The sequence below is a fragment of the Haemorhous mexicanus genome, chromosome 3 (assembly GCF_027477595.1).
Source record: "Haemorhous mexicanus isolate bHaeMex1 chromosome 3, bHaeMex1.pri, whole genome shotgun sequence".
NCBI lineage: Eukaryota > Metazoa > Chordata > Aves > Passeriformes > Fringillidae > Haemorhous > Haemorhous mexicanus.
Window position 1 is genome coordinate 54,422,592 of NC_082343.1, and position 17,293 is coordinate 54,439,884.

General features: G+C 40.6%; 2 protein-coding genes across 4 annotated transcripts in view; both read left to right on the forward strand.

The window, feature by feature from the left end:
* The first annotated feature begins 5,079 nt into the window (after positions 1–5,079).
* GJE1 (gap junction protein epsilon 1) lies at positions 5,080–8,657 on the forward strand. The gene is made up of 3 exons (XM_059843364.1): positions 5,080–5,197; positions 5,788–5,970; positions 6,393–8,657. The coding sequence occupies exons 1-3, from the start codon at positions 5,159–5,161 to the stop codon at positions 6,786–6,788; spliced, it is 618 nt and encodes a 205-aa protein (XP_059699347.1). The 5' UTR covers positions 5,080–5,158; the 3' UTR covers positions 6,789–8,657.
* Positions 8,658–11,462: 2,805 nt separating this feature from the next.
* Positions 11,463–17,293, forward strand: part of VTA1 (vesicle trafficking 1) — a 38,216-nt gene continuing 32,385 nt past the window's right edge. Inside the window, exon 1 of one of the 3 annotated variants that reach the window (XM_059841863.1) lies at positions 11,463–11,632. In XM_059841863.1, coding sequence (XP_059697846.1) covers positions 11,524–11,632 — 109 coding nt within the window. In that variant the 5' untranslated portion in view covers positions 11,463–11,523. The remainder of the gene's footprint in view (positions 11,633–17,293) is intronic. The other 2 variants (XM_059841862.1, XM_059841864.1) reach the window with 2 other exon arrangements.

The window sequence follows — 17,293 nt, forward strand, 5'->3', positions numbered from 1 at the left end:
GGCCATTGGCCCACCCAGGTGTCCCTTGCACCTGAGACCTGCCCACCCTGTACCTGGTTGGTGGGTTCCTTACCCCTCCCCTCCCTCTCTCCCGAGGGTTAAAAGAGCCAGTGACCACGCGGTTTGGGATTCTGTTAGTAGTTGTTATGGGATTCAGAAGCCTGCCATCTGAATAAACTCTAGATCGAAGTCTCTAGCAAAATCCACTCCTTTCCTTCACCATTCACCTTAAAGCATCTGCACAGAGGTAACCCGGGGCTTGTACATGTCTGAACTTGTCTCCAGTGCCAGCTGCAGCTACCAGCATAGCCAGAGGTGTTTCTGAGGTGAAACCACCGCAGTCAGTGCCGCCTTTTGGTCAAGCAGCAAAGGCTAGACAAGCCCGGGCAAGCCCCATCCGGACATATACCGGAATTTATTTCAATAAAGCAGCTCATCAGAATCATCACAGAACTCCTCTGGAGGTGATTCTTGTAATCCATCACGTTCCATCCACACAGTTTTATATTCAGCTATGCTCCTTCTGAGGCAGCCTTACTGATGGCTTACATATTTATATAAATCGCTGTGACACTCTATTTTGTTAAGCATACGTGAAATTTTCTAAGATCAACTATAGTAATGTTTCTGTTAACACTGCAAATCCCTCTTTATGGTTCCCATTGGCTGGATCAAGTATAAGTCTTTAACTCTGTGAGTTTAACACTGGGAGTATGGTCCTTTTGCTAATTTGTTTGAAAATGGGTTTATATATCAACAGAATATATGATTCCCATTGGGAGAATAGTTAAATTCAACTTGTCTTTAATATTGATTTTCTTGGGACAAGAGGAAGCTGAGTCTTTTTTCATGAATATCAACAAAAGAACCCTTTAAAAATTTCTACTGATATAAACTTCTTCCAGTTTGCATGGAGAGAAGTGAGACCCCTTGCTTTTTGTTTCACAACACTACCACTCCAACTGCTGCCTTCCAGGAGAATTTCTTCTGTCTTAGTTAATTTTATCTGTCCTTTAGTCCACAGGATGGAATTCCTAAGGTTGAAGAATTAGAAACATTTTCAATTTTTATATTCCTGATTTTTATCAGTACTTGATTTTATCTACTCCATGTTTTTCTTGCTGTTAGAACTCTAACAGCAAGGAAATAAGCTTTGAAGAAAGTGAGTGGCTCCAGCTCAGGGAAGACAGAAAGTCAGAAAATGCTTCTGCTGCAGTATGAATATAATTCAACCAGTTATTATATTCAACCAGTATGAATATGATTTTCTGCAGAGGAAAAAAGGCATGTGTGGGGAAGATCCACAGACCCTAACATAAACCAGTTGGAATTCAGATCACCACACAGAAACTGTTCATCATTCTCTTTTCAAAAAAGAGTCCACCCATGCCTAGATGTCGTTTCAGATTACAGCCTAGAGACAATTTAATTGTACAGCTCTGACACAGTACTTGGCACAAGAGTGAGGGAGAGAGTGCCACAGGTGAATCTCCCTAGTGGGAAAGAAACTGCACAGGCACAATCAGAATCACATCACCACAGATGGAGTGCAACACCATAGGGGAGAAACCACAACAACTTGGAAACATGAGAGGGAAAACTTCCATCAGTAATTCCCAAGTGTAGGAATTAATAATCAGTTCATGTAGGAATGAGGAGCTCCACATATCTCACAAACGCCCTCTACCGAGAAGTGAGTCTGACAGGAAAAAACACTCTTCACACATTTATGCAGCTCATGGCACTTGATAATTCCAGGGCTAATTCCAGATTTGCACATCACAACATGTGTAGTCCCATGAAGAGCCAAGCATATCTGCCACCAAAAATACCTGCAGTAAATAGCCTTTAAATAAGTATGTATACTTGTGTATTAAATGAAAACCAGATTCAAATGGAGCCCTGGAAGTGATCAGGAAGGCCTGATTGTCAGTCAAGTTTTAAAAAGAAACAAAGCAACAACCAAGGAACAAATACCACCTGAATTTAAAGACTTAGCATTAGGAACCAAACCTTCAATAAATTTTGTAGTATCACTCATTACACCAGTAGATACAGCTGGAAAGCGGGCATGCATTGTAGCAGAGAGTGACTTCTTCCAGGCAGTCAAACGTACAGTAACCTAAAGTAACTCATGGGTTTTTTCCTTGTTATTTCAATAGAAGCTTTCTTATTTTGACAGAGGGAATTCTTCAAACCAAAATGGAAATTCAGGTGCTTCCAGCACTAGACAAAGCTGGAAAGCTAGCAGAAGTGGCTTTCTCCAATATTCATGCAAGTTCTCTTTTGGGAAACAAAACCTTATCTTACTGATTTCAATTTTTTGTACCATTTTCATGGTGCTGGTTTTATTTATGGCACGAGGGTAACAGGTGCCATTACCTTTAACCACATTAATAAATGAAATGAATTGGGTGCTTAATGTTAAACATGCAGGTCATCCCTCTAAGCACAACCACAGCTTTATGCATGCATTTACATTCCATTTGTTTTACTGTATTCATTCAGTAGGACTTCAACTCATTAAAAGGTTAAAGAGCACACTGCTGAGCTCCCAACTGGAGTCAAGATCCAGGCTCGGGACTCACTTAGAAACAAATGTGATATCAACATCTTCCATCCCATTTGTCCATTATAGACAGCTAACAGACAGCTGCTCCTACAGAAAATAATGATTTTCTGTCAAGGAAGTCTCAAAGAATGGCTTGAGTACTCCCTGCACTCAAAAGGACTGCACAATGCCAGCTTACTCTACTTCCATCTCAAGTTATCTTCCTAATGTGGTGTTAAGAAGCACATTATTGAGCACACATGACAAAAGAAAAACATTGCTATTAGTTCCTCCTAGTGCGAAGATAATGGGATTCCTGTGCTTCAGCTCACATGACACTGGAGCCACTTCAAAGAAAGTGACAATTTTATTGTGGGTCCATTCATCACACTCAGTGGGGTTTTACTGCAGACACCCATGGGGTTTGTATTGGGCTTATCTGACAACATCTCCAGAATTAATTTGGTTTTTTTTATTTCAGTGCAGCTGTATTCCTTATGGGTTCCTAGAAAAAAATCAGAGCATTGCCAGCTAAGTCTTCTTTTAGCATCTTTATCACATGACAGAGATTCAAGTCTACATTGCTACTGAGGTTGATTGTTGATTATCTTGTATTAGACAATCCAGTCAGGTAAGTAATGATGTGACTCTCACCTAAAAATAAAAAGATACAAAGTAATATTTGTATAGTACAGATTTTTACCTAAAATGTATTTTGAAATATTGTTTCTATTTATAGTGGAATCAAATGCTGACCAAATTTATGGGTTCATGTTCATCAATTAATGTGCCAATAATCACTACTCTACCAAGCATGACAAAAAGGTTTGAAAGATCTATCTCCATTTAGAAACTATGAGTTGTTGAGTTTTTCTATGGAGTTTTTAAACATTTCTATTTAAAGAGATCCTGCTAAATACAAACACAACTACTTTTTGAGGTACATTCAACAGCAGATTTTCAATAGGCAATTCACATTTTAAAATAAATTATTGAAATATTACTGATATTAAACATGCTGAACTAATTTGGTCATTTCACAGTATTGTAGGAGCACTAGAATTGCATTTGGATGATAATTAAGTTCCATATGTAGTGAAAAACAATTCGCTGTGACCAAAACACTGCATTTTGGTGAAGCTCAGTCACCATGCTGAGAACCACAGTACTTTATTGCACATCACACACCACTAAGAGACATTATTGCTTTTAGTTCATTTGACTTACACAAACCTCAGCATTCTCTTTATGCAGCAGAGCAGCAGATTGCATTAAAAACGTTTGGAAACCCAGTCTGAGTGCTACCGATACAGCACCTTTACAGTACTCCATAAGACAGATATTTAAATAACTGCCTGAACTAGAAGCTGCAGTAAATAACATGCACTTATTGGAACACTTTTCGCTTTCTTTTAGTAGATGCAGGGTGGGTTCCCTTTACAAAGGGTGTTCTGATGTCTTCCAACAGTTACTTTAACCGTATCATTAACACAATCATTGAGGCACCTCTTAGAGACACAGGAGCTCAATCCATAAATAAAATAAACACCAATTTCCATCACTTCCCCTCTTCTGCCTATGTCTCCATGCCTATGAACATAGATGACAGAGGGAACAATGCTTTTTGATACATCAGCTTGAAGTCATGCTGCAGCCAGTTACAAGGGAGGCTCTCTTTTGAGTTCAGAGGCAAAAGAGAAACTGCCCCTCTCCGGATCTGGTGACCAGATTTCACTTTCCTATGCACGCCAAATAAACTACTTCACACCACTGAGTGAATGACAAACTAGCATTTCCCCTTTACTGGTTTCCTATCTCCATCCTTCCATTCTCCATCTTCCCACAGAACTCCCACTGGGTTCAACTACTGAGTTGAAGCACTTCCTTGCAGCACTTTACCAGCAGGAGTGTCTGGCTCATGCACGGACTCGCATGCACAGCTCTTCTGGAGCTGCTTCAACTCCACATACTGAGTACACTGGCAAACTATTAGTAGCAATTATTGCCATTAAGTTATTTGTAGCAACTTTGAAGTGGGTAATACTATTTGTTTTCATACAATTTCTGTTTCTTTGAATTCAGAATCGTGGATCCACATCTTCCAAGTCCTGCAGCATCCTTTTCTATTGGATTTAGGTATAAAGTTTATAAACTCTAGATGCTCCAGCTAGCAGAGTCCCGGCTCTTCCCACCGGCGGCAGCCCCGAGAGCGCTGCGCCAGGGCCTCAGCCGGGCCGGGGATGGGGGCCGGGGCAGGGAGCGGCTCCGGGGCTGGGCGGGGGTGATGGTCGGTACAGTGGGTACCCCGGCGCGGCGGTGAAAGGCCGGCGGGACAGGGGCAGGGGCAGGGGCAGGGGCAGGGGCAGGGGCAGGGGCAGGGGCAGGTGCGCAGCGGGCGGCGGTGGCCGCCGGCGCTGCTGACGGTGCTGCCCGGGGATTATCGGCGGGCGCCGGTCGGCCCCGCTTTTGCTGCGCCCGCTGCCGGCCCGAGGGCGGGGGCCCGCCCGGGGACAAAGGGCGGAGCGAGCCAGGGCCGGGGTCGGGGTCGGGGCCTGGGCGGGCTCCGGCTCCGGCCGCCGCCGCCCACACAGGGCACCTTTCCCAGCCATGTCCCCCAACTACATCCGGAGCTTCTCGGAGGGATGTGTGAGTACGCGGGGCGCGCCCCCGGCCCCACCGGAGCCGGGGGTCCGGCCCCAAACCGCGCACGGGCCAGCGGGGCCGCCCGCCCCCTGCGCTCCCGGGCCGGGCACGGCGGGGCAGGCGGCCGGAGCGGGCTGACATTGCCCCTTTGGGGAAGCTGAACTTTAATTTGCGGGAATAAGTATGGTTCTAAGCATGGTTAGGTTTGATGGTGGCACGGCGGTCCGTGCTTTGCTATCACCTGACATCATGTGAATGAATCAGTACAACAGCAAAACGAATAGCCTTTGGGTCGAAGCGCTCAGCTCCGTCTGGCGCCTTCTGCAGCAGCGGAATACAGATAAAGGCAGTGAAACAAATGAACTGGCAAGTGCTAGACAAATTGACATTTATATAAAGTTAGGAGGAACAATAAAGTGTTGTAAGAACATTATTTTGTTAGAGAGCTACTGCACCCTTCATAGGCAAACTGTCTCCTTTAAAACAAGTAGAATAAAATAAATATTCTGGATAATGAAAAAGAGCAAGTAGACCTCCAACAATAACACTGTTCATTTTTGTTTTTTATGTTGAATGAACCCTCTGATTTGCAGCTCAGGCCGCCAACAGTAATTGGACAATTCCACACTCTTTTTTTTGGCTCAATTCGAATGTTTTTCCTTGGTGTTTTGGGCTTTGCTGTTTATGGAAATGAGGCCTTGCATTTCAGCTGTGACCCAGACAAGAGAGAGGTTAATCTTTTCTGTTACAACCAGTTCAGACCTATAACTCCTCAGGTAATTATCTTTTTCTGTTTTTTTTTTTTTTCATGGTAAAAATCCAATGTAAAGCAAGTAACCTGCAAAAATTAAAGCATGACTGTTCCATATAAGTACTAACTGACTGGGCTAATTATCACTAGGTTTTTTTTTGTTTGTTTGTTTGTTTTTTTAATTAATATTTTCCTTTTAATATCCCTTTAGCTGTGACTAAATACGGAGCTGTGTTTCCTGTCCTTCAAAATAATACTCATGTTTCAGAACCCAACTAAACTTTTCAAATCAAAACATAACTGCTTTTTACCTTTTCTGTCATCTAAGCTTTTATACATTTGATCTATATTAAAAACAGACTTGCAAAATGTTCCAATATGCATGTGCTCTAGCTGTTCCAAAGCAGTTGTAAATGATCTGACAGGTACATTTCTGCTACATTTTAGGTATTCTGGGCATTACAGCTGGTGATTGTACTGGTACCTGGAGCATTTTTTCACCTTTATGCTGCTTGTAAGAGCATCAAACAGGAAGATATTCTCCAGAAGTCATCCTACACTGGTTTTTATATCTTCTCTGTTTTCTTAAGGATTGTCCTTGAAGTTGTGGCTTTTTGGCTTCAGATTCAGCTCTTTGGTTTCAAAGTGAATGCAATCTACATGTGTGATGTGGGAGCACTTGATAAAAAGTTTAACATTACCCGATGCATGGTGCCAGAACACTTTGAAAAGACAATCTTTCTTATTGCAATGTACACATTTACTGTGATTACAGTGATCTTGTGTGTTGCTGAAATTTTTGAGATCTCATGTAGAAGGCTAGGTTTCTTAAAAACTCAGTGATGTCAACTCACACTCATTTACTGCTCTGTCCACCTGCAGTTTTCTAACAATGGTTTCAAACCACAGCAGAAAAACATCTCCTGTCCTCTATGCTGTGCTGCAGAAGAGAACCACACTCATGATTACTGAGGCAGAATAGTCACTTGACATAAACTGCTCATCTAAAAACTTGCACACTATGAGAACAATATCTGTTTCCATGTCAAGGTCAAAGCCACTAAGATCTCCAAGAGCAATATATTTTCATGACCTGCCACCTCTGATAGTTCTGCCTCCAGAGGAGTGTCTGCTTGTGAGGAGACGGTTATTTGTAAACACATTTCTATTCACAGCTTTCTGAACACATGCTATCTGAGTTAATAAGGTCACTGCCCTTCTAGGAAAAATTATTGCAAATTTTTTACATGTTCTTATAGCTTGAGAATTGAACAATAATAGTGGATACTCTCTGGGTACCAGAAAGCATTCAAGCATCTTCCCAAGAAGTGCCACAGAGATGCAACCTGCAACTCAGTCACCAGGGGCAGAGACTCCTAGTTAGGCTGTGGTGACAACATATCCATGGATACCAGCTTGTTTTGCAGAGGCTCAGCTACTGTCACCTGCTGGCTCAGAATCTCCTTTTAAAAGTGAAAGAGTACCAAGGTATTCCTTGTGCTGACTGAACAGCCTAATTATGTTTTGGCTTACCATGTAGGTTTTTACCAATTTAGTATGATCACATTTTGAAGGAGGAAAAGGGCTTTTTACCAATTTTGCATAAGCAGCTTCAAAGTGTCAAAATAAAATCTTGGAGAAAAGCCTTTCCTAGGCCCAATCATGATTTGTTTTTAATGCATTTTTCTTGTGTGTGACTGCAGAATTGGGCCCACAGAATTTTCTGCTGTTTGTGTCACATCTAACTTTTTCTTGCTCTGACTAAATCTGCTAGAATAACAGTGAAAAAAGAACTCTGCATAGTAAAATTATTCTATGCATGAAGTGTATTGGGTTAGGTTAGGTCTTCAACTTTTTATAGGCATCAGATGTTTTTGTGTGCAACAGCTTCTTCTTAAGGTCTAATAAACATATTAAATTTAGAAGTGGTTTCCTTGTGCTGAAGTGAGATAAAGGAAAGAAAACAGATTCCAGAATCAGAAAGAAAGGAGGAGGTAGTTTCCTGTATAAAATATCTACAAATAGCTATAATAACAATCAACCGTTTTCCATCTGTTTTTCAAACATAAAAAGCTGAGATCCTGATAACAGAATCTGGGATTTCAGAAATATTTCGAAAATCCTGGAAAAAATCTTACCAACTGTTTTACCACCAAGTGTTAGTTAATTAGTCCAAAGCACAGTTGAATTATCATAGCCTTGTAATTCTCACCCACAAAAGGAAACCTGCTAAATAAATGAAATAGCAAGTTTTAGGTGTCTTGGATTTGATTGAATCTGGGCCATTTAAAACAAAGTGGGCTACAACTAGATGTTTAGTTTTTTTAATGTGGTGATCAAGAACAAAACAATATATTTCAATACATTTGGTATATTATTTTTTCCCTATGGAAATAAGTTATATGTTGTCTTAAATAAATGTCAGATGTATGCAATATTAGACTAGTTATTTGACATTTGCAAGCATTGCAAGTGAAATAAAAATCACTGTACTAACTTCTTGTTTACATAATATGCCATGTTCTTTCGCTGATATATGTCTAATTTTTCACTGTATATGTCAATATCCATCTGGAATTATTCTTTCCAATTGAAACTTGTAATCTCAGGTAAAAAAAATTATTTAGAGAAACATACAGTATATCGAACTACTGAGAAAAAGAATTTACTTTTGTGTGCTAGGTACAGTTGTTACCAATGATACACTTGGAATCCCACTTCATCAGTTATTTGTATAATAATAAAATAACTTAATCACATCATTGTCAGTGTTTTCCCTGGTGCTCAGTATGCCATTGCTTGTTGTTCTTCTGTAAATTTCCAAACACTTCAGAAGGGTCAGAAGAGTGCCAAAACCACCAAGCCCTCAGGAGTTCTTTAAGTCCTTGTAACCATCAAGAGCCTTGAAGAACAACTACTGGCATAGGACTGTCTGAGGATCCCTGGAGTGCTTTAGGAGCTGGGTTACTGACCACTATGGCCTTTCTCTTTGTGGTCACATTCTGGAACATATAAAAATTTCTTCCAAATCAGATACACCGATTTTTTTTTTTTCTGCACTTCCTATGGAATTAAAATTGTCAAATTCCTCAGTCTTTCATTTAAAAAAAAAAAAAAAAAGGTGCCTTATTGCCTTTTAGTGCAAATGTTTTTCTGTGCCTCATTCTGCCATTAGTTTCTGGAACATGTTGATGGAGATATTATGTCCATGTAAAGAAATCATTTCCCCATGGATGTCAACACTTCTCTTTCCTATATTTGCCATTTGTTTTCCTGGTGCTCGTTGTATTCTCAAGTGTCAATAAACTTTTCTTTTGCTTAGTCTTCCAAACTCCCACCACTTTCATTCTCATTTACATTGTTTTCTATCAGCTTCCTTCCACCCTTACTCCCTCTGAGATTGATATGCCTTCATGCATTTCTCAGTGTTGAGCTGATTTTTGCTCAAAGGCTTAGCAAGTATTTGAGACAATCATGAAGGCTTTTTTTTTTGTTTTGCTGTTAAGAAAGGAATTTATAATACAGCTGGGGATTCTTTGATTCAATTCTATTTCTTTACACAGCGAACATGAAGTCCTGTCTCCCAGAACACTGAGGAAGCATTTTTGTTGCTTACATCAGGTTCACACTGTAAGTGCTTCTTTGACTTTTTCATTGTTTTCCACCATACTCTAGCCACCTAATTTTCACAGATAGCACTCAAAGCAATCCCTAGCTCATGTGTTTGCAGTCAGTTTTGTCTCTAGTCAGACATCATGACTATTTCAGTTCTCACTTAACAAAGAGCAGCAATTGTGACATGATTGCATTTACATCAAAGGTATAGCTGCTCTGGGCCAGCCCGCTTCTAGTACAGCACCACAGCATCCCACTCCTGTAACCACTCCTTGTTCTCTTCCTTTCATGGATTCCTCTCTTCTGTTCAGACATCATTTCCCTTCTGTTCCCTTTCTGGCACACTCCCATGCCAGCAATGAGACAACACAACCACCTCTCCTAGCTTGTGCCTCCCTCCAGCATGCACCCTTCTTTATGCCCTGGAGCACTGACATTCTCTTCCTTTGCAAACAAACACTTTGAGATCAAGAAGGGGTTTGTCAAAAGGGCTACTTAAAAGAAATGTAAAAATAGTTTTAACTATGCCATCAGAATGAGGTAATAGACACTAAATTTATATAGCATTAATTTGTGAGATTCATTTGAAACCATTTTGCTTCAAGAGTTCACATTCCTTGTGCTGCTCTTATCCCCTCTCCGCAAAACCAAAAATCCCTGGTGGTTCCTCTGAGAAAAAGTTATCTGGGAAGTGGTGATCCTATGACATGCATGTTCCAGGGCTGACAGACTTTCTGATAGCCACCAAGAAGCAGCACAGTCCTATTAGCCAGGCCATGGTAGTATTACAAAATGGGGAATAAGTTAAATTTTCTTAAGAAAGGACTTTCTTTGATGTTTAATCTTCAAATACTTTCAAGCTTAATCAACAACAAGGGAGATTTAATCTGTGAAAACAGACAGTAGCTAACAAGGAAGCTCTAACTGATGTCCAAGTGTTAGAAAAACAAAACACTTGGTAGTAGAATTGCCTTGTTTACCAGGTTTACATTGTTTGTAAGGTTTAGAGCTTGACATTCTTCATTCATATCAGACTCTGGGGGAGGTTAACAAAGCTTGGGAAGAAGGATGCCCACTGGTAGTTGACACAAGGAATGCAGAGTTTACAGGCCACAGGGCCATTTGGCAAAACTCACAAAATAAGGAAGAAACTAGTAAGGCCACTCAGCTACTGTGCTGATAGTTAGGGTGCTTGACTTATGGAACACCCCCAAACACCCAGACTCGCACAACTCTGAAACGAATAATCAATAGCTCTCTCGAGTGTGTATTTATTGGCTTGTTGCATACCGGGTAACTAATCCGATTTTTGCAGACAACAGTTTTTGGGGGTGAAGGGCAGAGGCCGAGAAGAAAAAGCACAGCTCAGCCCCCAAGGGCCTCATGGACCTTGGCAAGCCTTGGGGCAGCCCAAGGAGGAGAAGTTTCAATCTGAGAAGGGATTTTACTTGCAGGAGTACCTGCACAGACCAGGTCTGCACAGCTCTCTGGGCTGGCCTGCCAAAGGGAGGGAGGCAGAAGGGACGGGGAGGGCGTCACTGCTCAGCCCTGGGCGGCCGGGGCCAGGCCGCCGTTCCACCGCTGCGCCAGAGAGCAACCCCGTCCGCCCCGAAGTCTCCAGCCCTTCCTCACGGCTGCTGTGGGGACGCGTTTCTAGCACTAAGGGGGCACGCAGGCGGCGTTTGAGGCTGTAGGTCCCCATGGACGGACGGACGGACGGACGGACGGACGGACGGACGGACGGACGGAGAGACGGAGGAACGGATGGACGGATGGATGGATGGATGGATGGATGGATGGGCGGACGGACAGCCCCTCCAGCCCCCTCCTGGCCAGCAGGGGGCGCTCCCCGCACCCCGCCGCCCTCCCGCCTGCCCACGGCGCCCGAGCCGGAAGCGGAAGCGGCGCGCTCCAGCCCCGGGAGCGAGAGCCGCGCGCCGCCGCCTCCGCCGCCACCCGCGTCATGGCGGCTCCGGCGCTGCCCCCGCTGCCGCCGCAGCTCAAGAGCATCCAGCACCATCTGCGGACCGCGCAGGAGCTGGACAAGCGCGAGCCCGTGGTGGCGTACTACTGTGAGTGAGGAGGCGGCCGCGTTGCCGTCCCGCCGGGCCCGGCCCGGCCCAGCCGCCGCTGCACCGGGCGGAGCGCTCCTCCCCTGCCCGCCCGGGCGGCCCGTGGGATGCGCGGAGACGCGGGGGCGGGGGGAAGCCCCACCTCTGGGCGGTGCGGGGTGGTCGCGGCAGCCCCACCGCCTGCTTGTACGCCACCGTGTAAAGCGCTCCTGATGGGACAGTCCTGATCAGTACGGCAAAACATAACGTTCAAGAGGTTTTTCAGAGTTTTTGATCTCCTGAAAAGACCTCCTTTCGGTCATGTGTAAACCTGAATACGTATTTTGAGTTTGAGAATCTTTAGTGCTGATAGAAACTTTCGTTTTCTCCTCTGTGAGGCTATGTCACTTTCTCGGAGTTCTCAAAGGGAGCGGGGTTTTTTTTTCTGCTTCTTTCGCTGAAATGAGCGCAGCAAAACCATACTGTAAAACTTGCAAATTATTATGTAAATTTTTCAAGCTGATGTGGCTTCTAAGCTATTGGTTGTCAGCATGGACTGTGAGCCTTTCTAAAAGACTTTGTATAGTGAATTAAGAAATACAAGCTTGCTGTTAGTCTTAAATGTCTGTTACAGTTAAGCCACACTTGTAAAGGGCCTAACACTAGCATATCACCAGAAATGTATGTTTATGTTGATGACAACCCACCCTTAAAGGGAAGGAAGATGGGTCATCACAGTGTTGGTATTTTTATTGAGATAGGACGTCATTCGAGGGGTTTGTCTTCAAGAAAAATGAAATAAAAAATATATATCGAACTGGTGGTTTTTCTTTGTGAGGTGAAATTATATTTCTTAATTTAGAAGAATGAGTTAGTGAAATTCAGGTTTCAGATAGCTCTGAAAAAACTGTCATCTGAGTGGCAGAAGAATAATTTTACATTTTCTATGTGAAACAGGAATTGTGTGCTAACGTGGAAAAGTGCAACCAGGAAGGTGAGGTAGCCACATATTAGAACACTGAATGTTCTCACTAGTACTCACTCTTTATTTACTGGAAAAACTCAGGACAAGTGACACTGTGTGTGACAGGAAGCAGCAGCTAGGTTAAGTTGCACTGAGGGGTTTTTTGTTTGTTTTTCTTTATTTCCTTAGATTTTTCTGCCAGATGTAGCACACTGTCTGGCTATACAAGAAAAAGACATGCATTAGTATAGGTGAAAAAATTCAAGTCTATTTTAAACCAGAAATGTTCTAATGTACAATCTCTACTTTTCTTTATCTTTTGCATTCTGAAGCTTACGTCTTAGTGCAGAGGAAAAAAAGCCTGTATTGGATAATTACCATTTTCTGTAAAGTCATTTGCCTTGTCTGTCCTAAGTAGTCTGAAAATTTTATTTTTTCATCTGAGTACTTCAACACATCTAGTTCATTACTGAATATAGCAAAGACTGTATTATAGAGGTATCTGTTTTATTACAGTATTACATAAAGCAAAAAGCACTGACACCTCTTTTTCAAGTTAGGTCTTACTCAGATCCTTTGTTTTTTTAAATACACAGAGGAGAAGAAAGTGTTTTCACCAGTGCTCCACTGATGGCACTTTCTTCCTCCCATGGTGCATGAGTTTGTCTGGATTGAAGAAAAGGCAGTACTCATGACCCATAGTTGTTTTTTTTTCTTCATTTAGTTCTGGCTTTGAAGCAAAAGTAAGGTTTATGAAACATTAATTTTTAACATCAGGGGTTTGGCATAATTACATGGAATCCCAAAGTATTAATTATTAATATTGCTATTTGTAAAAAAAAATGTACCATATATACTCCTAGCATGCTATGAATAGTAAAAGCCTTAATAAAAAGATAGATTTTTAGAAGTGTAGAGCAGGGGATACAAAAAGATTTCAGGATTCCTTTCAGATAATGTTTTGAAAGCCATGCAGATTTATGTAGGGTTAAAGTAACGCTTCTCATTAGATGCTTCACTGGAAAAAGTGAACATCTCATTGTGGAGCCTTTGAAATGGGTTTCAGAGGAGCTCTATACATTTTATATAATGAATTGTGTGGAAGGAATAGAGTGAGGAAAACTCTGTGTGTGCTAGATTGTGTGCTGTTCTCTGTGCTGGCACTTCCCCACCAGCCTCATCTGAGGCATATGTCTGGCACTCTGCATGTCCCAGGAGCAGGAGGCGGCTGTGGCCTGTTCCTGGCACCCTGCGTGTCCCAGGAGCAGGGGGCTGGTGAGGCACAGCAGAGTGCACCCTGTGTTGTTGAAAGGCCATGTTCCATCCCAAAGCTGCTTATGCAGCCACTCTATGAGTGGGATCATTGGTTAGCTAGTGGATGTAACCATCAGTCTGAACAGTGATGTGTTTATAGCTTTGGAATGTTGCCATAAGTGGGTCATACCCAGAAAAAAGCTTTGGTCACAATATTATTAATGTTGCCATGGCACAGTAGTTTGCAGTATAACCATATGTATGCTAGGTTTTGAGTTATGTTAATTTTAGTTACATTGCATTTTTATATGTCTAATAATAAGAGCTGTGACACAAATTAATTTGAGGATCAGAAGCAAGTGGACTCTGGCAAGATGTGTTTGCAACATAAAATATTCCTTTCTATAGCTTAGCAGTAAAATTTTCAGAGAAACTACACACTGCTCTTGTTAATGTTTTTGTCTCTCATCATTGGTGCTGTAGGTGCACTCTTAAAGCTGGAAATTTATGTGACAATTACATAATTTATTTGCCTTTTTTTGTCTTGTGTTGTATTGCATTTTGAGCATTAAGCTGGCATAAATCAGTAATGCCACCTAAAGAAAATGCTGTACTCCTTCTCTAGCTTCTCATTCCTAACCCTGGACTGCTTTAGAAGCAAATGTTGATGTAATTGTATGATGAAAGACAATAATAAGCTATTTTTCAGCCAGGCCAATTCACTGCTGCCTAAACAGCTGTGTTCCCACACAGACAAAGAAAAGGAACAAGACACTGGCTGGGGGCAAAGGCAGGACTCCTGCTTTTTTCGTATTGCTGGCATATGTTGATTTACAGAAACTGTAATTTAATTAACATTAATCTGTTTTACACAATATAAATAGCTACAGCGGGTATTATTTGTCTTTTTCAACTGCCACATAAATTTCCACATGAAAAGTAAAATATTGAACATTGATGTTCTTATTCACTCTAACGCAAAACTTCTTGTTGTGGTACTTCCACATTGCAAAAATTTAAAAACTGGTTTATTGCTGGTAATCCTGTGTAATCCTTACAAAACCTTCATTCATAACCTCTTTTTTTTAGGTACTCAGTTTCAAAGCAGAATATGATCAGTAGCTCTATATGTTGTATGCATACCATTACCTTTTTAGCCCTATCTGTTGTTAGTAGATGGACATAAAATATTTTTTGTCCTGACAGTGTGCACCCTAAACTCTCATGGTTGTAATATTTCTTCTACCCAGAACACAGGCTGTAGAGAAATAAAGAAACCAGGTTTATTTTTAAAAAAATTTAGTAGGACATGATCTCACAAAATAATTCTCCTTTTAAAGAGATTAGACACTTAATGGTTCATGTAAGTGTCCAGCACTCTGGTAATCTACCATCTTATTTTAAAATAGTTTACTCCCCATATGATTTTTTTTTCATTTTTTTATTATTTGTTAATCATTGTCATTAAGTATATAGCTATTCAGTAGCTATTCATATTGGTTCAGTAAAGGTCAGCTTATTCAGCAGGTATAATGGAATACCTGAAAAGTATGTTACATTGGTTGCCTAGCAAAGGGCAAATATGTAATTGGTAGTCAATAAAATAACTTTTTATGTTAAAAAGTTACTTGAGTCTAACTGTTTGACTACTTTGAGATGTTATTTGCAGACACAAGGAGGCAGACTCTGATAAAAAAATATCTCTGGCCTATAATAACTGAAGAAATCTTGTCTCCATCTGTAGCATAGCAGTTGGACTGATGAGTTGGTTTGGGTTTTTTTTTACAATGTGCAGGGTTTGAGAGGTAACTGTATCTTCAGAAAACTTAAAGATTAGAGTTAAAAGCAGTATTTTCATTAATGGCTGTTGTTTCAGCCTTCCAGTAGCATTGTTAATCTCTTTGCAAAGATGTATGGTGGTCTGTATTTACTGAACATTGATGTTCTAATTCAAAAGTCTTGAGAGAATGCCAGTGAGTTGCCAGAAGAGGACTGATGTTTCATGAACTGTGTTTGGATAATCAGTGAATTAATATGAGAAATTATGTTTCTAGTAACTTTCAAAAACCAAAGTGTGGTGATTTTTGCTTTACAGTCTACTAACATCAGAAAAATTAGTGTAAGAGCAGTAGATATGGTCTGTATAAAAGGGGCAAGAAAAAAATCTTAAAGTTTTAGTTCTTGAGATGGAAAAGCATCAGAGAAATGCTTCTAGACTCTTGTATTAACATTTGTGGTTTTGTGAGATCAAGCAAGAGAAAAAAGCAAGAGACAACTTTTATTCCACAACTAGTTGACAAACTCTTGAAACAAAAGTCATTCAGCTTTTAACAGAAATATCCATCTGTTACATGTGACTGGCTTGTCAATTTCAAGTGTAGTCAGACACCTGTGAAACAAGCTTCTCTCTGAATGTAAATTATAAGGGTTTTTTAGTATTATTATTATTACAAAAAAACAGGACTGTGAAGCTCATGGCCAAACTAAGAATTCAGGAAATATAGTTACCATGCAATTTTATAACTGAAATACCAGCATTTTTTTACCAGTTCTTATCCTTTACCAATTCAATTAGTCCTTCTTAATAGGAATAACTAATAATGGTCAGATATTTTAATTGAGCATTTAAATTATTCAATTTTTATTGTATCTTGATGCATTCTGAATGATTAATTTAGAAGATGCATGTAATTAAGAAGTATTAATAAAATCTAACTGGTATTTGCTGTATTTGGAGAGATTCAGCACGTGCTTAGTGACCTCATTTATACTGGGACACTGTGGAATTTAAATGCATAAAAAAAAGTGCTTGCAGAATTCTGTATCTAATATGATCAAATCCCTGAACTTTCCAGTTTAAATATTCATCTTTTGTACTAGTTTTTTATAGTCTATTCATAAAAGTACATTTTCCATATTCTCATATTGCTGGTGGCAGAAAACCATTTTGTGGGCTACTAATACAACAGATATTTTAAAGGCTTTTATGAGAGCTTGCATACAGAAAAATAGATTTAATCTGTTCTTTACTCAGGGTAAGTTGATATGTTTAAGTCAGATATTTAGGTAAATACCAGTTTTGTAGTGTACTGTGAGACTTGATTCTGCTATGAGTATAAGCTGAAATTTTTTCTCAATTTATTCTTCTGCCTTTGCTTTCTTTCTTTTCTTTTTTCTGTTTTCAGTCTGTTCGTTTGCTCTAATTATTTCAAAGACTTGAACCTGGGGAAGACTATGCTCTTAAAACTGCTTTGTCTGTGGAGACAGAAAAGCTGAAAAGTGGCAGGAATAATAAAGATAATTGTATAAACTCCACAATCCTTAAAACAGACTGTGGGTAGTGGCAAAAATTAAGATGATATTAACTTTGTGTAATATTTTGGGCTTTGCTTTAATTACATAGGTAATATTTTAAAATAATCTGTTCTAACAGAGATAGGAATGAGAACATATAGAACAAGTGT